General features: G+C 38.5%; 1 protein-coding gene across 1 annotated transcript in view; it reads left to right on the top strand.

Annotated features, from left to right (window-relative positions):
* LRP1B (LDL receptor related protein 1B) overlaps positions 1-21,732 on the top strand; it is a 1,054,628-nt gene that overhangs the window by 516,702 nt on the left and 516,194 nt on the right. The window contains exons 17-18 of the mRNA XM_077830376.1: positions 120-245; positions 5,274-5,390. Of these exons, the coding sequence (XP_077686502.1) occupies positions 120-245; positions 5,274-5,390 (243 nt within the window). The remainder of the gene's footprint in view (positions 1-119; positions 246-5,273; positions 5,391-21,732) is intronic.

Below are 21,732 nucleotides of genomic sequence, written 5' to 3'. Positions count from 1 at the left end.
ATTATAAATTATGGGGTAATCATATTAATTGTATCTCTAGTTCTTCAATGAGTGAAACTTAATATAATCATGTTTCTTTCTGATGGTATGCTTAGGAGAAAGTAATATTTTTTTCCTAGTCAATCATAGCTGTCCTGATGATCAGTTTAAGTGCCAGAATAACCGCTGCATCCCCAAGAGGTGGCTTTGCGATGGAGCTAATGATTGTGGCAATAATGAAGATGAATCAAATGAAACCTGTGCAGGTAAAAACTTTACTTGGATGTGGTTAAATAACTTTTATCTAAATTCCACTTCAATAAAAATTCATGTCTGTACTCTGAACTGAGCTGAACCAACCTACTGCCGATGATCTGATTATTGCAGTTTTAAATGAATTCAGATTTTGATGCCACTAGGGCTAGAATATAAATTATATTTTACTTAATCCCTGTGCTTTACTTTGCTCTCCAAAGTAATTTGGCACTTAATCTACCCATATGGGTTGACTGTCAATGCACTACTTGGACGCAAACTTGCCCCTGCTAAATCTTTCTTGGCAGTTGGAAAGTAGTTTGTTATCATACTGTGATGTAAGTCATCTGACAAGTAAGCATTTTGTTCTTGTTGCTTTTTACCTTGACAAATATAATTTTACTCAGTTTCCCCTGAATTCATCTGCAAATAGTTTAGTATTTGTTATATTATTTATGTATGGGGTTTTATATGGAAGTCCCGTTTGACCTCATCTATTTATATTTCCATATAATCTGTCTCATTACAATAAATCTAGGAGTCCTAAACCAGTCCATTCTTGCACAGAAACATACAGTCTTTAGTACAGATCAGTAGACCATTCTAGAGAGGTCATTAGTAGTCTGATAAATGTTGAAAAATAGGCAGTAAACTTATTATTCTATTTAAGTACTGAGTGAAAGAAAGAGATTGGCAGCATGTATACACACATAGTGATGTTCCCTGAATCCATATTATCTGACTTAAAATGTCCTAAAACCAAACTGTGTGGATGCTTTACAAAAACATCCTTCCTTTCATATTTTGTTTAAAAATCTCTTTCACTACACTATATTTCATTTATTTTCTGATTCTTTATGTTGGCTGTTTCAAAGAACAAGAGGAAAAAATGCTCACTTATAGTAGCAAAGTAAGAAATCAATGGCTTTTATCTAGTGGGGTTTCTAATACATTAATTGATTTTAAGTTGGGGAGTGCAAATTGGCACATTTTAGAGAGCAGTTTCAGTTGAAACTCTAAAGGAAGCCTGTCACACAAATCATAATGTGCATTCTAATAATCTAGGTAAAAAGGATGGGAATTAGAGAACTACAGTCTTCACCCCATAGTACAGAGAAATATGCATTTTAATTACTTTTTATTGTTCGTACCCAAGTGCAGTTTAGGCCAGATCCTGTAAAAGTCTTGATCTGTTTACGTGAATACAAGGGTCTGTTGGGTAAGGGTTATTTATTTCAACAGGCTTTGTGGGATGAGATTCTTATTTGTTCTTCTCTCTGCAGTCCACTTCACCTATTGGCAATGACACAAACAACTATATTTTGTGAGCAAAAATAGAGGGTTAACTGTAGTTTATATAGGAATGATGGACTGGATCCTGCCTGACTGATAACTAGTATATAATTTATGTATGTTACCAGTAATGAAAATTTAAGGGCTGATTACATAGTTGGAGTCATATAGGTGGTGAGTTGTTTCCATTTGAAATAGATAAATTCCTTTGTGAAACCTTTTACAAAGTTTCATGTCAGTAAATATACCAAGAGGCCTCCTAAAACTAAAGTATATTTAAAAAAAAAGTTTTAAAGTTACAACGTGTAATGTTATACAGTCTTTGCTTGTCTGATATTTGTATGTTATTGATTAGCTGGATCAGTGCTGTTGTTGTTCAAGGTTTATAGACAGTAATATGAAAATAAAATATACTTTCTAATTACTATGTCCAGTACTTTGATAATCTGTTCATGGCTAGATTGCCTCTTCACTGCAGGGGCCATGCAAATGTTGCAAAGCTCACCTAGTTGTAGAGGAAGGATCTGAGGGGCCGTTGAGTGTAAAAGGGACAAAGTGTCCCAATTCTGCAGATCCAGGGATTGTAGAGGGAGGTGCAACCCTGAATTTGTGGAGGCTGAAGCCATCCTATATACATAGGTTGACTGTCCTTTTGTGCAGCTCAGATTAGTTCTCTTTTCCTACCCTCCTCCAACATGCAGTGTCGCTCCAGCAAGAACTTGTTGCAGTGTGCTGAGTTCCCCTATAGCTGTTCAGCTGCAGCTGTTGTGGAAACTGTGATGGAGTTTACACAACCAATAACCCAGAGCAAACCCAGGAGCAATACTGGGCTAAGGAGGCGTACCCCCTTCAGCACATGCAGGGCTTTAGGTGAAGAGACAGTTTGAAAGGGCACTGGCAGGCCAGGGGAAGGTGCTACAATCTGCACGAGGAAGTGAAGTTGAAGCCTGTGGGCAAAGTGACTGCTGTGCAGGTAAGACCACTCTGGGAGAAGTGATCCAAATCCCCCCTCCTTTTGGAGGTGGGAAGCCACAAGAGCCTCTGAACAACACCCCTTACCCCTGGGAAATTAACCTCCTACTAGTAAAACTTTGATCATGCCCCAAAGGGAGAGGCTGCAGCCTGGTTGGAGAAGATCCAGAGGGGAGTTTAACTTGGGGTAGACCAACAGGTCATCTGAAGACTGCAACATCCAGGGTTGGGACCATGCAGATCAGGAGGGCTTGGTTCCCTCTATCTTCCTCCCTCCACCCCACTGTTGTGACAGAGCCCTGAAGAGAGAAGAGGAAACACATAGGAGGGGCTGAGGCTCACGATATATGACTCAGCAGGGTCCCCCTCTGGAAAAGAGAGACTAAAAAGAACTGAGGAGCCATTGCCTGACCACTATGCGAGCTGGCTTTGAGACTGCCCCACCATAGGGACACGGCATGGGTTAATGCTGGTTCAATTGATATTGACTGAAATCTGGGGTTTCAGAAGGGAACAGTTTCAAGAAAAAGCGGGTTGCTCTGAGCTTCACTCCCACAATCCCACAGTGGAACTGTGGAGTACCAGCATAAGTCCTTCCATGGTGTATTGGGGCATGATCTGTGTTTGTGTGTGTTTGTGTGAGAGAGAGAGAGAGAGAGAGAGAGCGCAAGCTGAAGATAGACGCTCATCCAATAAGGAGCTGGTAAATTCCTCTCCTCAAGAGCTGGCATGAGGACCCATCTTGTCTTATTCTCTTCTACTTCTGCCAAAGCCCCACACCAATGAATTTAGCTGGGCATTTGCTCAAGATAATTTTGAAAAGGTAAACTGTTTTGGAACAAAGTTGTATGTTTTTATGAAGCACTGCTGAACATGCCTACTCTGATAGAAAGATTTCTATATGCAGAAAGTATGGAGAAGCTCTAAACAAGGAGAGTCTGACTCCTGCTGTTAAGCATTATATGTGGATGAATAGTGCTTTATTAGGTGTGAAGTATTAGGGTCATCTCAGCTAGTGTAAATTGGTTAGCTCCATTAAATGCAGGAGCTGTGCTCTTTTATATCAGCTGAGTATTTGTCATTATTTTACTTTATTTATTATTCACTAATAATGAATAATCGTCTCCATCAACTGCTCCAAGTGAAGTGACAAGACAAGATCAGAAGCCAGGACATTCAAAACCAAATCCAGCAATTATCTCCATCACCATTGGTTTGTTTTCTCAGCTTTTTTGGTATTATAATGATGGCAGACCAAAAAATTCTCAAGTGTGTGTACCAAGGAATGCTGATACGTGGCTGGCAATCACATGGGTGCCAAAAGCTTTGGTGGCACAGTAACATTGCCAGTGATGGATATAAACTGAATTTATAATCAGACTACCTTAAGCATCCTGCCAGAGACTGTACAAGATGGCACACGATTTACAAGGAATCCACATCTTTTTGGGGATTTACCATGATGATGATGAGTGTTATGATCATCATTGTCACAGTGTAGGACTGTATTTATTCCAGAAGATTTTGGTGAGCTATTTTTTTATATTGATGGCATAGCTGACAATGTGTTAAGCAATAATAACATCAAAATAATCCCATCAGGGAGGAAACCTGGAAGAGGATTTATTTTTCAACATGACGACAACCTAAAGCACACATCAAAATGCGTACAAATGTTCTTGAAGCAATAAAGATCAAGTGTTTAGCACTTTGCCCATCATAGTCACTTGAACTGAATCTAAAAGAAAAAAAAATCATAAGGATTTTTTTTCATTTTACATTAGCTAAATCTTCAGCAACAAAGAGCATCTGAAGTAGTGTAATATTATGTGCATCTGGAAGAAGCCTGTATTTACAAGATATATATATCTATACACACACACACACACACACACCCCATAGGCCAAATTCATCCCTGCCATAACTCCGCTAAGGTTAATGGCATTATGCCGGAAATGAATTAGGTCCAGTGTTCCCAAAAGACACTTCAGTGGTGTGTAAAAATAATAACTGGTTTACTATAATGAAAATCTATTATTCCCTTTGTCTTCATTGTCAATATGTGTCTATAAACCTTGGTGGATGACTGATGTCAGGTGAGCAATTACATGATTTCTTTACAAACCAGATTAAACCATCAATTTAATTCTTAAAGTGGAAAGAAAACCATAATACACAGAACTAATTAAACATAGCAAGCAACTGTCTGCACATTTGATAGGGAGAAGGGTTAATTGGTAATATGAACTGGATCATCTAATTCTGAATTAATTTTATTTAAGTACTAATCACTGCTCTGAATATTTAGGTTTGGATTTTCAAAGGAGACTAGGGAAATTAAGTACCCAACTTCCTCTGGAATTCAGTTGGATTTGGATGCCTAACTTCTTTTGCCTTCTTTGAGAATGCCAGCCTTAATCCTACTTTGGCATTTCCAGATTTTTGATGATTTTGACTACAACATTAATATTGTTTTAACATTTAATTTCCTGTAATTGCATAATTCTGTGAAACCTCACAAATTTCCCACCTACTGTGAAATCCATTATGAATGATTGAATGTAATGATAAGGGTACAGTCCTGCAGGTATCTTCAATTCCACTGAGAGGAAAGGAGATGGGGATAGCACTCAGTCAAGGGCAAAGCAAATACCATTTAGACCTCCACCTGCTAAGTTAGTTCTAAGAAAAGCCATGGACTGAATGATCTAGCAGATTGTACTCTATCTCTTGCTTTTAAGATTTTAAGATTTTGTGTGCCTTTGTCATTGCAGCAAGAACATGTCAAGTTGATCAGTTTTCTTGTGGGAATGGACGTTGTATTCCAAAATCATGGTTGTGTGATAGGGAGGATGACTGTGGTGATGAAACAGATGAAATGGCATCATGTGGTAAGTTACTAAGTATTTACCCTACATAAACTGGACATTAAAAACATCAAGTGAAGATTTAAAGTCTGGTATAAAAAGAGAAATAAGAGGATTTTAAAGGATATTTTAGCTCTTTATGTAAGTAAAGAACCAAATAGACAAGATATAGTAGGATTTTTTAATTTTTATTGAATCAATAAATAATTACTGCATTTCTGCCCTAAAAAACTTTTATTTTATTTATTTTGATTTAGAAGCTCATTTCCACTACCAAGCAGCAACTCATAATCAAATACTATCACCCCCCACAGTTTGGCCTATATCTCAGCCCCATATCTCTCTTTGAAGGCCAAATGAAATAAATAGGCCCTTCAGCATGCCCTGAATGTCATGTTATATTAATTTAGATTAAATATATGAACAAAGGTGTTAACGTAATCCAGTTGCTGTCCAATTTTAAACAGTTTTAAACGAGGGTTAGGGTTTGGTATACAGCGACCTCAGCCTGCTTCCTACCATGGCAATCACACCATTAAAGATACTTTGGACCTTTATGAAAGATACAAAAAAGAAGGAAAAACAGTTAAAGCATTCAAAATCTAAGCAGTAGATTTTAACAACATCCCAGAAGGCGAAAAACAGAACAAAACAAAAACTTGCCTGATTGTCTGGCAGTTTCTGAGAAGGTGTTAAAGATGGTAAAATCTGTTTGAGGAAAAGAGTAATTGAGAGGGGCTGGTTGCTGTTGTTGTTAAAGCCTGTTTGCTAAAAGACAAAACAAGACCTACCCATACGAAAGGGGAGAGAAAATAATAGCAAAGAGAAAATTCAGTTTCTGTCTCTGGCATTCACTCTCATTTGCAACCTCGTTGCTGGAAGAACAGTCACCGCATTCAGTCTTATCAGCCACCCCAAGACCTGATAAACTTGTAACAGTATGGGCTGTTTTAGGGCACTGGTTTAGCTGCCTGTTTCTGTTCACAGGCTAACAGCAGCATAGCAAGTCTTGGACAACTAAGCCAGACTCTTAATAGACAGAAGGAAGAAAGAGAGAGAGAGAGAGAGGAAAGAAAAGAAATAAGGTTGCAAAGGAAAGGACACATGGGGGTGAGGGTGTGGTGTTTGAGATTGAGCTGGTAGAGATGGTGATGTCATCTGGGTCCCTCTTTCTGGCCTTGTCTGGTCAGGACATATCTCAGGATTATGAAGAAGAAGGTCCAGGGTCCCGGGAGACAATGAGGGTAACAGCCATGATGGTGGAGCTTACTCCTTCCCTTTCTCTCATCTTTCAGTCAGCCATTATGGTTGCCAACTCTCCCCTCAAAGCCTCTTTTTCAGGACCCCAAAAGGGGAGAGATGGGCGGAATAGCCCATCCTTTCCTTATTTTGTTCACCATTAGGCCTAATTTTCAATACACCAATTTTGGTTCATCGATTTCTGGTTGTATACTGGTCTTGTTTACCAGGCATAATCCTATCCCATGCATATGCATATATAGGCGTTAGCAATATACAATGCTGGTGCTTACCGATTGGACCCTATGGGGGGCAATTTTACTGTGACTGGGATATTTCCATGGGGCAATTTTACTGTGACACCAGTACGCATGGAGTCCTGGGCCACCTCCCAGCACCCGCAGCCCCCGGCCCAAGTTTTAGTTAGGGGTATATAGTACAAGTCACAGACGGTCATGGGCCGTGAATTTTTGTTTACTGCCTGTGACCTGTCCATGACTTTTACTAAAAATACCTGTGACTAAAATGTAGCCTTACTCACAAGTAACTAGTATAGGTCTCAAAGCAGCCATGTCATGTGCTTTCTGCAAGAAGCCCTGTCAAGATGCTTCCTATTCACTAAATAATAATTATATAATTTCTGACTTGCTAATTTATATACTGTACTTGGGGAGGATAAGAATTGATAATCTAGTAGTGATGAAAAGAAGAAAATGTCTTTGAAGAGAGTATTTGAAAATACTTGTAAGCTATTGACTGCTTCAGACATTCTAACCATGTAAACTTGGAGTGAGAGTTTCTAAAGCACCTAGGAAAGTTAGAAACTGAAATACCATTTACTTTCCATAAGAATCAGGCATCTGATTTTATTAGGCACTTCTGAAAATTCCACCAGTAATCACTATTAAAATATATTAAATGTTTCTTACTTAAAATAAATCTAAAATAAAAGGAATGTACCTGAGAAAGTGTTATCATTGCAGTTTTATTTTATGTTTTCTGAAACTTCTCATTGCTCCAGACTTTTCATAGTCATTAGTGTAGTCAGCTTTCTGTAGTGTTTTGTCCAGGACCTCTTTTAATTTACATTTTTTTATTAAAAGAGATATAAAACTTTTTATTGCCAATTTTAGGGGCTCTTGTCTTGATTGTCATGTTTTTTTTAGCACATTTTTATTTTAAGCTTCATGATCCTTTCCTTTTTGTCCCAAAACCTTTAGAGGTGTTAGTCTAGTAATGATTCTGTTCTTGCTTTTAGATTTTTTTTTCAATAAAAAGTTTAAAAGGTTACATGTCACAAGTCTTGACTTAGAACTGCCAAAAGTTTCTTTAAAAATAGCTTTTTTATTTGATCACATTCGCATGGTTACGGCTTTCATTAGTACTTCTCCTATCACTGTGCTGGCTTTTTCCTTTCACTTTTTATTAAAACTAAAAGGTTTTCTTTTTTCAAAATGGAAACATATAAGCTATCAGTTACCGACTCAAAGAAACTCTACTAGCTTCCTGACAAATAATAAGTCATGCCAGATATACTGTTAAAAGTATAGAATATACATGTAAGTATAATAAATAGCAGTCATATAGCTGTATTCAATTCTACGTGTATATAGGTAAAATAGAGAGAGAGAAGTATGTAATTGAAAGAAAGAAAGTAAGAAAGAGAGTTATCATCCAAAACAATAGCAAATACCAATATAGTATTAAAATTTGATCTCAGATTGCCAACAAGCTCCAAAAAGTAGAACATATGAGTATAAAGGATCTAACAACAAAATGGTAGTGGCATGGAGAATGCTATCTTTCCAAAGTCAAGTTGGGATAGATAGACTTAACGAACATTTCTGTGCTTAAAGATCCTGGTAAAGGGCATAGTTTGACTAAGAGTGAGAAGTTTTAACATTATATCTCTGTTATTGTGATGTCCTATCCCTTTAAATCATTAGGCATCCTGTGCTTACTCAGGCCTTGTCTACACTACTGGGGTAAGTCGATCTAAGTTATGCTACTCCAGCTATGTGAATAATGTAGCTGGAGTTGACATAGCTTAGGTCGACTTACTGTGGTGTCTACACTGCGCTGCATCAACACTTTCCTGTCAATTTACCTTACTCCTCTTGTTCTGGTGAAGTACCGAAGTCACCCAGAGAGTGCTCTGTGTTCGATTTAGTAGGTCTTCAGTAGACCTGCTAAATCGACCCCTCCTGATTGATCATAGCAGCATTGATCCCTGGTAAGTGAAGACGTAGCCTCAGGCAACAGCCTCACTTTGGTTTTAGTTTCAGTTTTGCTGCCAGAACAATAAAGTCTCCACAGAAGACCAGCTGTGCTTTAAATCAGCTCCTCCTGTGTAAAAAGAACGAGGAGTACTTGTGGCACCTTAGAGACTAACAAATTTATTTGAGCATAAGCTTTCATGGGCTAAAACCCACTTCATCAGATGCATGCAGTGGAAAATACAGTAGGAAGATATATATATATGTATACACAGAGAACATGAAAAAAATGGGTGTTGCGAAACCCACTATAACGAGAGTGATCAGTTAAGGTGATCTATTATCAGTAGGAGGAAAACAAAAACAAAAAAACCTTTTGTAGTGATAATCAGGATGCTCAAATAAATTTGTTAGTCTCTAAGGTGCCACAAGTACTCCTCGTTCTTTTTGCTTATACAGACTAACACGGCTACCACTCTGAGACCTCCTCCTGTGTGTGTCTATCTCCTTTTTTGCTGGGTCCAGATATAAAATGTTGGCAATGAGGATCTTTTTTCCTAGGAGTGTCTAGTGGTTTCTACTGCCTGAAAAAGAAGAAGAAAAAGTAAGCACATACTATTTTTTTTTAAAAGGAAGAAAAATGTTCACCTGGACACAGAAGGTGGAAAACAGCTGCTGCATTTTGCTTCAGGTACAGCTGGAATCAGCTAGTTAGAGAAGGGGAAGTTGGCAATTAAAGACAGAACACAGCAGAAGTTTTCTGCTGCCTAGCTGCTGCAAAGACAGAATAGGGTGGGGAGGGCATCCATTTTTGTTCTCAAGTAAGCTAGAGAGAGAAGCAGTTTTAGCTTGTACTGAGGGTCTGCAGCCAGCCCAAGGAACCCAAGTACAATCAAAGGCTGTAGTATGAGCACACAGCCAGTAGGGGGAGATCAAGTGCCGGTAGTGCTGCACAGTAAAAAAAAAAAAGGCGAGGGGGGGGATGGGTTCTCTGTGGAAGTGAAGGCATCTGGGAGGGTGAGAAGCCCAGCAGAAAAATGGCAACTAGTGTGGGAAAGGTTGATGAGTTCGGTGAAAACTGCAGGTTTATGAGTGTTGTACCTCAAATGTTTAGACTAATTTGCAGCCTGCAATTGCATTCCAGACAGACAAGAAGTTTCAGCCTTGCTCACAGTGATAGGTCCTAAGGCATATGGACTGCTGCATGACTTCTTGTCTCCAGCTGTGCCTGGAATTGCCATGTATGCCACAATTACTATAGCAATGCAGGAACATTTTTCTCCTACTCTACCAAAGATAGCAGAATATTATTGGTTTCAACCGCGACATCAGGGAAGTGGAGAATTGGTAGCAAAATTTCGTGCTATTCCAAGGTTAAAGTTGTCAGAGCATTGTCAGTTTGGACAAATATTAAGTGATATCCTTCATGATCAGTTTGTCTCTGGGTTACACAATGACCAGATACAGAAAAAGTAACTATCTGTATCAATGCTTACATTCAAGAAAGCTGTTGAGGGAGCTATTGCCATGGAAACCACAGAGAAGGATTCTCTGGAATGTAGTGTGTACTGAGAAGTTCACCTCCTGAATCGGTGAGACAGAGAACCATAGGAACTTAAGGAATTTCCATGTGGCCATTGTGCATAAACTACCCACACTGAGGAGGACTGCTGGGCATGCCAGGTCATTTGCAGAAGGTGCCAGAAGAAAGGATATATTACTGTAATCTGTCTCACAGTTCAACAGTCAGCAACACAGCATAACCAAACATCCAAGACACCATGAAGATTGAACCTAAGAAAAGATGGAAATCAGGAATTCATAATGTGGAAAAAGACAAGAGCACTACTAACATTGACCAAGACCTCGCACTGTATGTGTTATCAGAAGCTGGAGTAAGAAAAGGAGTTCCTGCAAGAATGGATATTGATACTGGAGCTGCGATTTCACTGATTTTGTCACATCAGACTTTATCACAAGTTCCTCTGGAAGAAACCGCCATGGTTTTGATGACTCATTCTGGAGAAAAGTTAGTCTGAAAAGGGATATTCCAAATGACAATAGATGGACAATCCATTGTTTTCCCCTTGTATGTGATAGAAGGGAAGTATCCACCATTATTTAGCAGAACTTGGCTTGAGAAGTTCAAGGTGAATTGTACAAAGATCAAGGTGATCACCTTGGAGAAGATGAGCAGTGTGTCAGTCAAGCTCACGGTTCAGTCAGCCAGCCAGCCAAAATCATGTTAGCCCAGACTTGTGCTGTATGCTCTGAAGCCTCTGGGGGCTGATTTGGACCCTTTAGAGAACACTGGATTGATGTCACTAGTTTCACACACTGAGTGGACTATAACCATTGTACCACTGATCAAGGAAGATGCCTCTGTCAAATTTGTAGAGGTTTCAAAGTGACCCTGAATCCAGTTTTATGCTAACCAGTATCCACTACCTCATATTGAATATTTGTTTGCTACTGTTAGTGGAGGACAATGTTTCAGTAAATTGGATTTTCTCAATGCATACTTACAAATAGAGATTGATCTGGCATCTCACAAATACCTCAAAACCGACATGCTAAAAGGCTTATTTTGTTGCAACAGGTTGCCTTTCAGTGTCACAAGGGCAGCTGCCCTGTTCCAGGAAGCCATGAATGAGATTCTGAAGGGACTGCATGGAGTTCAATTCTATTGGATGCCATCCTTGTTGCAGGGAAGGATCAAGAGGGTCATCTTCAACATTTGGATGCTGTCTTGCAATGCTTGAAAGACTAAGGATTGAGAATATGTTGAGAAAAATATGAGTTTTTCAAACCTTCACGTCAATTCCTGGGACATGTAATTGATGTCAGAGTCTAAAGGAAATTGCCAGAGAAAGAGAAGGCAGTGTTTTCAAGTGCCACCACCAGAGAACGTGTCACAGTTATGTTCATGCTTAGGACTGCTTAATTACTACGGTAAATTTCTGCCTCATCTGGCGACAATATTGGTACTTTTACATGAACTGTTACAAGCAAAGAAGAAATGGACTAAGGAGTGAGTGTACATTTAAGGAAGCAAAGAAACTCTTGACATCAGCCAAAGTTCTTAGGCACTTTGGTGTCTCATTACCATTGCAATTAGCTTGTGCTGCTTCACCATATGCAGTGGGTATAGTTCTTTCCCACGTTTTCCCTAATGGCAGGGAGAAACCAATTGCCATTGTTTCACAAACACTTACTACCTCTAAGAAGAACAAGTACAAATGAAGCAAGAAGCTCTCAGCATTATCTTTGGATTTCAGAACTTCCATACTTATCTGTATGGTAGACATTTTATCTTGCTGATGGATCATCGCCTGTTACTTTCAATTTTTGGATTGAAACATAGAATTCTGTCATTAGCTGCAGCTCTCATGCAACAATATGCATTCTTTCTTTCAGCTCATTCCTATCCTATTCAATTCCATAAAAAGACTCAAAACGGCAATTCTGATGGTCTGATGCATCTGTCATCCCAAGCTCCCATCAGTCCAAAGAAATGTCTGACAAAGTGTTTTATCTCAATTTGACGGACAGGCACTAGTAAACATGTCAACAGAGAAACTGCTAAGGATGATGTGCTTTCTCTTGTGAAAGGGAATGGTACTACAAGGTACAGTGCTGGATTCTAAGAATCCTCAGTTTATTCAATTTGCGTGACAGCAATATGAATGATCTGCTACTCAAGATTGCATTTTATGGGGACTGTGAGTAATCATTGCAAAATCACTTCAATCTCAGGTTTTGAAAGTTCTTCACAAAGGTCATTTTGACATTGTACGGATGAAGGCCATATTCCAGATCCATGACTGGTGGGTGGGGATTGACAAAGACATTAAGAGAAAGGTGACATGCTGTACTACATGTCAGCAAATTCGTCATGATCCTGGCCCAGCTCATCTGGTCTTGACCTCAGACTCCTTGGATGCATATTCACATATACTTTGCAAGACTATTAGATTGCTGTATGTTTTTGGTTGTAGTTGATACCCATTCAAAATGACATCTACTATTGCTACTAAGACCATTGGACATAGTTGTACCTCAGTCAGTCAGTTTGGTTTGCCGTTACAGTTGGTGAGTGACAATGAACCTCAATTCTGTTCTGAAGAGTTTCAGAAGTTCCTAGCTTCAAATGGACATCAGCACATAATGTTGTGCTCTATACCATCCTGATACAAATGGACTAGTGGAGTGCTTTGAACAGATACTTAAGCATACCTTAAGAGCTAACCTTTTGAGTCATCAGCAGAAATTAGATAATTTCTTGCTTACCTACAGGAACATACCACATGCTACTACCTAAGAATCACCTGGAATGCTTTTCTTGAAGCAGTCTTTGTGTACCTGTTGTGTCCTGATGTTGCCTCACATGTAGCCAAATCCCAAGCTATGCAAATTGATTGACGTAAGACTCATCATCATTTTTATTCAAGTAAGAGACTTAGTGTGGACTTGCAACTGTGAAATGTGGTACTGGGAAAAAATGTAAAATGCATGGAACCTGTTTCACTCATGGTAAAACCATCTAATGGTATTTTATGGGAATGGCATATGGATCAGTTGTTGCTTCTAAGTACCAGAGTCCAGGGATGTCCCAGTAGAATTTCTGTTCCTCCAATTGAACCTTCTTCCGTTACAACCCATAATTTTGAAGACTTGGTGGAAGAAACTTAGATCGAGTTAATTCCTTACCAGATCTAATTGCTTCCTTACCACAGGCAATTCCTGTTTTTTCAGCACAATGCAACACCACCATCACCATGTTATCCCAAGAACATGTGAAAACCAATAATTTATAAATTGTTTAGTTAGTGAGTTTCTATCCTGGAATAGAATAATCCCTTGCAATTTAAGAGACTGCAGTAGTCCACCTGCAGATGTTACTTAGATTATATAGTGTTTTATGTTAGTCATGTAAAATATTAGGAAAGTGGTTTAAAATAGGGTGGAGTAATGTAGTTTCCTGTCCCTTTAAATTGTTAGGTAGTCTGTGTTCATGGAGGCATAGCCTCACATTGGTTTTCATTTAAGTTCTGCTGTCATAACAATAAAATCTCCACCACAGACAGCTGTGCTTTAAATCAGCTCCGCCTGTGTGTGTCTATCTCCTTTCTCTGCTGGGTCCATATATAATAACAGTTATATCTCTTTTAGAGAGGAATAGGACTATCTAGAGCACATTTTATGAGCGTGAGATATTTCAGATACTAGCTGGAACAAAAAACACACCTGTGCCAGCTCAGCAGCTAGTCAATAGTAGATAGATCTCTGCCTACCTTTGATTTTACTATTCTTTCATCTCATTCAGCATATACAGATACAAAATACATGAAGACAACATGGTCCTTTTACAAACTTCAAATGCATTCAGAACCTTATACTCCCAAAATGTGGGTCTCCATTCCTTTAGCTTCTAGAGAATCTTTGTTAGCTTTCAGTAGTATTAAGGCTTACATCCTTGTTACCTTTTTAGGGCCACCTGCTACTCTCACTCCTCCTTGGACTCTCAGAATCTCACTTGTACTGACTTCCTTGGCTGTCTGAAACACATCTCCTTGTGATACGATTCTCCAATCTTTGCCCTTTAGACCAGAACAAGAGTTAAATGCCTTTAAAACTTCAGAGTTTTGTAGTTGATAGTTCCTTATGTGTCTGTGCAGTTATTGTCCTTGGGGAAGGAAAACAGTGTGAATTCTTTGAACAGAGAGCAGTTCTCTTTTTTAAAAGAAAAAGAAAAGAAAATTAAAAGCATAGAGAAAAATGTATTAAGCGAAAATAAACTGATCCCTTAATTTACCTAAAGTTTGCATTGCCTAAAGTCTATCTAAGCAGGTTATTTTCATTTTTTCTTAACGTAAGACAAAAAAGGTTACTCATTCACATGCTTTCAGAGATCAAAGCTTGTGTCTGAGTCTCTTGTCTGCAAGAGCAGCATGTCTCCCCAGTATCTTGCCAGAGTGTGTCGTCTTGTCACATGAGCCCTCAAATAAAAATTTTAGAAATTAACCATATAATTCCTACTTTGACACAATACTGATTACAACCAGTCTCTACAGGGCAATAACATCAAAGACTTGAGCATGCTAATTCAGTCAAGCAAAGGATATTTTTATGCATCTAGCCCCCCACTATGATACAGTCATAGTACCCATTGACTTCAGTGGGACTACTCATATGCTTGAAGTATAAGTTTTTGCAGAGTCAGGGCCCTACTTGGTATCATGGAAAAACTTACAGGATGGTGGAATTGTAAAATCAAATGCATTAATCTTGTCTTTTTTCCTTTTTTAACTTCTCTCTAACTCATCCCTTCTTTTCTCTCATCTTCTCACCTTCCTCACTGAGTGTAGTGAAGGTAAACTGAAAGCCAGTATAGTATATGTGATGTTCCCCTCTCGTGTTATCCAGACCGGTGATCTGCTAGGTCACTCCGGTCCTTGACTCTGGGAGCCAGCCTTACCCTGCTTTGCTGTGAGAACCCCCACTCCTGGCCTGTTCATGTATAGCCTCTGGCATGTAAGCTGCCCCTTGGATTGTGCAACTGAATGACACTAGCCAATATCCCCGGTCCCAGACACAACCCTAGGAACCTCTGTCTTGCAGTATCCAGTTATGCCTGCTGGACACTGCAAGCTTATATGAGTTCATCAATTTAACAAAGAAATTGATATGTACCAGGGTTGTTATCCCAAGGGGAATCTCTGACATGCTTTGAACTAAACTTACTACTTCAAGTAGAATAAACAAACGGATTTATTCACTATAAAGATAGATTTTAAGTGATTATAAGTCAAAGCATAACAAGTCAGATTCAATCAAATGAAATAAAAGCAAAATGCATTCTAAACTGATCTTAGCACTTTCAATGCCCTTACAAACTTAGATGATTTTCCCCACAGACTGGCTGGTTGCTCTTCAGTCAGGCTCTCCCCTTTGATCAGCGCTTCAGTCACTTGGTGTGGCGTCTATAGATGTAGGTGGAAGAGAGAAAGAGAATGGCAAACGTCTCTCCCTTTTATCATGTTCTTTCTTCCCTCTTGGCTTTGTCCACCCCACCTTCAGAGTCAGTTGAGCATTACCTCATCACAGTTCCATACTGACCAAAGGAAGGGGGGTGATTCCCTCGACAGTCCAACAGATTCTTTTGTTGCTGTCTAGGCCAGCGTCCTTTGTTCCTGTGAGGCTGGGCTGGGTTTGTCCCATACATGCCCTGATGAGGTGTGAACTGCCTCTCAGCTCTTGGAGAGTTTTTGCCTGGGCTTATTTTAAACCATGAGGATACATTTTCAGCCTCATAACTCCATACATGAAATTATAACCTATAACAATTACTATAACATCACTATAACAACCATGCTCAGTGCATCATGAGCCTTCCGAAAACACCCAACATGACAAATTTTGCATTGGATACCACACAGTCATTTTATAGAGATGAACTTGAGGGTTGTAGAGTGTTTCCCCAGGATACAGAGCATCACAGTAGAATACTGATCATTCAGATTATTTACTTCAGAATCAATCACATGCTTTGAAAAAGCAAAATAAAACTATTTGAATGCAGAGGCAAGTCAGAATACCTTTAAGGTAAAACCTGTGGTGCTTTTAAAGTTGCATTTGCTGGTAGAGAGCATTTTTAGAAGTCCCTTGAGCCTCTGCCAAATCTAGGTATTATATATATTAGCATTTTTGCATATCTCTAGCATCCAGGTACAAGATGCTGAACGTTTGACAAATTATTTTAACACCTTACTTGAAAATATGCAGATATGAGAGGAAAGGTAATGTGTTAATTAGGAGATGCCATTTGTTTTCATCTCTGTCCTCGTAGCACTTAAAAAGTTATGATGCTGAACGCTTGTTCACTCAGCATTCTTCATGCAAGTGAACATACGGTAAGAAAAACACATATATTGCACCCTTGATATTGGTCTATCTGAGGGTTCGATTCTACGAGCATATCTTTATTTGTGCCTAGAATGAGGTAACAGATGCTTAATTAAGGATACTCTCTTTCTTTGTGTTCCTGTGCATAATTGTTAGCAGAAATTAAAATAAGGAATAGAGGAAACTATTCCTAATTTTTCTACTTTCTGTATGCCACACTTTAAACAGGGTAGTTGTATTTAAAAAAAAAATGCTGAGGTATAAAAATTCAGGTCTCAATCCTGAAAAAACCAGCACGTGTTTAACTTTAGCACACGAGTACTCTCACTGACTTCAATGGGACTACTCACATGTCTAAAATTAAGTATATGCATAAGTATTTGCAGGATTGGTGTCTCAAAAAGAGAACCCTTGAAGTTTGTGTGGCAAATATAAAAATTTTGAAGCTTCATGCACTTTAAATTTCAGCAAGCTGATGTATTTGAAAGCTTTCTATAGTTATTTGTCATTTCAATACAAATTCATGGGAGTATCCTTCGTTTGAAAAGGTGCATTTATGCAGCAAAATCCAACTTTAATTTGTTTAGTGTCTCTCAGACAAACTAAGATAAAATACAGTAGTACAGAATGAAGGATTTTTTTAGAGGAGAAAATTGTGGACTAAACTGTTCTTTACTTTCATCTTAGCTTGTAAACACTATTCCTTCATACAAATGTACAGCAAGTAACTTTTCCTGTAAAATCTGCTGATTCAGAATGGCTGCATTTATACCATGGACTTGCACTGATTACAGTGGACAGATGTGGAAGGGGAGGAGGAAAGGGAGTGGCTGCAAAATATGGATCTGTGGATACAGACTGCCCAATCCCTGACTTATAGCTGATGTGGTTCTACATATCCTTAGACTCCTTTACCGGCACTGGCAACACGGGTAACTCCCCAGGGAGCTGCAATCCTGTGACCACTGTGACAAGTTTCACAGGGCATATAAAAATGTTGAAAGCTGATCAGTGTAGCATTTACTTAAGTTAAAGAATATATTTTTATAGTTTATTTCCCCACTCTCTCTACATTTAGTCAATAACCTCTTTGTATATTTAATGTGACTCTTCTATGTAAATGGTGTGAGAGTCTTGGGGTAGTTGCACAGTGGTAAGGGACAGTTTCACGTAGCCACACTTCCTCTCTGTGCAGGCTTTCAAATAACTGTTCTGCTGACATTCATCAAACGGGTCCCTTCTGCTTTGCTTGAGAGAGGGAAAGGAACATATGGGTCTAAGTAACAAAGAGAATTTGACATCATACTATTATGTGACAGTTAATACAGTAGTTCATCTGACCAGTTCAGCTAGCTGTTTTATGCTTTTTGATTTTTCAGTTTATTTAGTTATTTTCATGTTTATGACATTCTTTATAATGTCTTGCAAAGGGTATTGGTTGTATCATCATGTCAGGTCATCTTGAATTTTTCTTGTCACTTTTTCAGTATCCACTTGGTTCACTCTTAATATTTCAGTGTGGTCAGACTTTACACTTCACTTATACATTTTAATCCTCTTGTCGTTTCAGACTCAAGCACTATAAACAGTAGTTTATGTGCTTAATGCTTCACTTGTCATTTTATATCACAATTGGATGCCAAGCATGAGTATACTGTAGGATTCTGACTATGAAAAACATTGTTACCAATTATACTTCTATTAAATAATTTACAATAGTTTCTGTATGCAATATTATTTTTCAAGAGAGACAAAATCATACTTTATTTCCTATTTTTGTGTGTGTTGCTATGACTGATCCTTGTTTTTAAACTGCATTTTTCCTCATGCATTTGAATAACTCTGGCTCCCCCTGTTGATTCAGCAATTTCCATATACTTACTAGGGTCGCCAAGCTTCCAGGATTGCCCTGGAGTCTCCAGGAAGTGACATGTGATGAAACCTCCAGATATGCCCAACCAAAATTGGCAACTCTGATACTTACACAAAATCATAGTTTTGCCACTTCAGAGGACGGTTATTTCTCCCAAGACGGTGGAGGGCTGAAAATTAGAGTGTGTCTGGTGGTTAGGATCAGAAACTGGTACCAGGATCAATTTAATCCACACTGTCACCTCCAAAGTACAAATACAGCAACTTTCAAGAATCCTGAGAAGTAGTTTTACAGGAAAAAACAAAGGTGAAGTTACTGATTTTTATTAGGATTCACTAGCCTATTGCTCCGATGTGGACTTAGTTCCTCACACCCTGTCCAGGTCCCTGACAGAGTGGAAGAAGTTCTTCATGGGAAATCTAAATCTGCAACATACAAACCCCACAAAATTCTAAAACAAATGCCAAGAGGCTTACTGAGCAAGTGGCTCTTTGCACAACACATTGTGTGATAATAAAGATGACACACAGGACATCAAAGAAAAAGTTCAAGAGGAGGCACACTGATTCAGGGGCATTAGAGACAGACACTCTAAAACCCATGCTCAAATCAATAAAAAATGATGCTGAAATTGCCAGAATGCAAAATCAATTGAAAAATCTGGCAAATAGAGAAAAAAAGATTTAATATAAGGTTATTGGGTCTTCCTGAAGGAGGAACTATGCTTTCCTTCATAAATAAGGTCATCAAGGAAATTTTTGCCATAGAGGACTCTGAGTTTGATGTTGAGATAGGAAGATCCCATCTCAATTCATTTTAATTAGTTCCTTTGTCTTTATCTAGGCCTCACAGGTGAACATAACATAGAACACAGTTTTGAAAGGCTCCATGCATCCAATTCCATGCTCCAAGTCATTCCATGCATCTGAAGAAGTAGGTTTTTTACCCACGAAAGCTTATGCCCAAATAAATCTGTTAGTCTCCGGACTTCTCGTTAGTTTTGAAAGGATATATGTTTGAAAAAGGAAAAAGGAATCTAGTTTTAATGTACAAATTGAATGCATCTTACAAAAGTGATCTATTAGTCTGATCTGTATAATATTTATATCTAAGACTTCAGTAAAGCTAAATTAGAAAACTTGAAATGCATGAAGCATGTTCATAACTAATTCCCATATCATTAGCACATCTTCATTTGTCTCAGAGCAAACTTTGGCAGAGACGTGCTGGTCCTTGAAAAAACAACAACAACAACAAAAAACAGACATCTTTAGGTAATAAGAAACAAAATCTCCAGGAATAATTGACAAAAGTGATCTCATCCGCATTTTTACTTTTCTTTTCGCCCTACCTAACAGCTGCTTCTTTTCAGTCTGTTGATACTTTCTCTGATCTCCAGTTGTATTGATTACTTGATGCAGCTCTCTCGCCTCTTCTGATCCTTTGTTACCTTATCTTTGATTCTGCTTAAGCCCACTGCTTTCACTTTGCTTCCTTAAAAGATAATCAAAATTCAAATAATAGGCATAGCTACTACACAAAAGACAGTAGCACATGTAAATCTAAATCCAGAAATGCAGTGATTAAAACAAGTCATAGTCATAAGGAGATAGTTCATATTATTAAACTTGTGTGTATTTAGAAAAACAAAGAACTCCTTTGTCATTGCAGGATTGTTTCCTATAATACAGTCTCAATTTATCTGTATAGCTGAGTGTTAAAGGAATGCAGAAGTCCCAATGTCTATTGGAAGACTATTTCATTGTCTGATAGATCTATTTAGAAAACCAGAAAACGGCTTTCTTGTTTTGCCAAAGGTTCTATGCACAGTTTTATCCCATTTTTTTTATACTCTTTGGGTAGTCTCAAACAATTCCTTTCCATCCTTGGGTGTTAATATCCTAGACTCATTATTTCCCTTCATTGTCAGTTAGCCAATAAATAGTTTTTTCTAGGTCCTATCTATGACATAACTAGGGTGACCAGACGTTCCGATTTTTTTTTCTTATATAGGCGCCTATTACCTGCCACCCCCTGTCCTGATTTTTCACACTTGCTATCTGGTCAACCTCGATATAGCTGAGCTTCTTGGTTGCACGACTGACTTTCAACATGGTCTGTTTCTATAGGCTACGTAGTTAATGCTGAATTAAGAAAAGGAGTACTTGTGGCACCTTAGAGACTAACCAATTTATTTGAGCATAAGGTTTCATGAGCTACAGCTCACTTCATCGGATGAAGTGAGCTGTAGCTCACGAAAGCTTATGCTCAAATAAGCTGTAGCTCATGAAACCTTATGCTCAAATAAATTGGTTAGTCTCTAAGGTGCCACAAGTACTCCTTTTCTTTTTGCGAATACAGACTAACACGGCTGTTACTCTGAAACCTGTCAATGCTGAATTAGTAATTGTGACAACTGCTCATGGGTTGTCCTTGCAAGAGGCCCGGAACAGTATGTGGATGGGCACCTCCCTTCCCTTTTAAACCTGTATAACCAGTTCGGCCAGGTTTCTTTTCTCCTAGTTTAAACTCTGTTAGCAATATGATAATCTATGCTTTGTCCACACTGCATAACAAGTGCAATATTATAAATTACAACAGTTCTTCTCTACTCCTGTAACAGTTCATTGTATAAACACTAGCAGTCTGGAGAGACTTAAAAATAAAATAAAATGTGAAATATATAAATTAGCATTTGTTAATGTCTGAAATACATTTATTGAAAATGTATCAGTATCAGTATTACTTCTTTTAAACCAAGACAACTACATGCATTGTACTATATGAAATGGAAATTTTGTATGCAAAAAAACTACAGAAGTTGCACTAATTTAAAACAAGAAAGTAATTGGAATTACAGGAATTTCTGCATAGAGTAGTCCCTGAAGGAGTTGCAGGAACATTGTGGGTTGGTGCTGGGAGGACCAAATGCAATGTAGCAACTGCAACACCAACATTTGCTCTATGCAGTAGAGGTGCAGAAGTGAAGTAAGCCAATGCAGGCAAAAGTGCAGAGACTTGCTCCAAGAAAGTTCAGTTTCAGTGTTGCTGGCAGAACTTGTGTACCTTTGTAAATATTCTTTTGTGTATGTGAACATAGGGCATTCAACAATTGTGGCAGAGGTTCCAGCAC

The sequence above is a fragment of the Eretmochelys imbricata genome, chromosome 11, assembly GCF_965152235.1.
Source record: "Eretmochelys imbricata isolate rEreImb1 chromosome 11, rEreImb1.hap1, whole genome shotgun sequence".
NCBI lineage: Eukaryota > Metazoa > Chordata > Testudines > Cheloniidae > Eretmochelys > Eretmochelys imbricata.
This window is presented reverse-complemented; position numbering and strand designations above follow the sequence as displayed.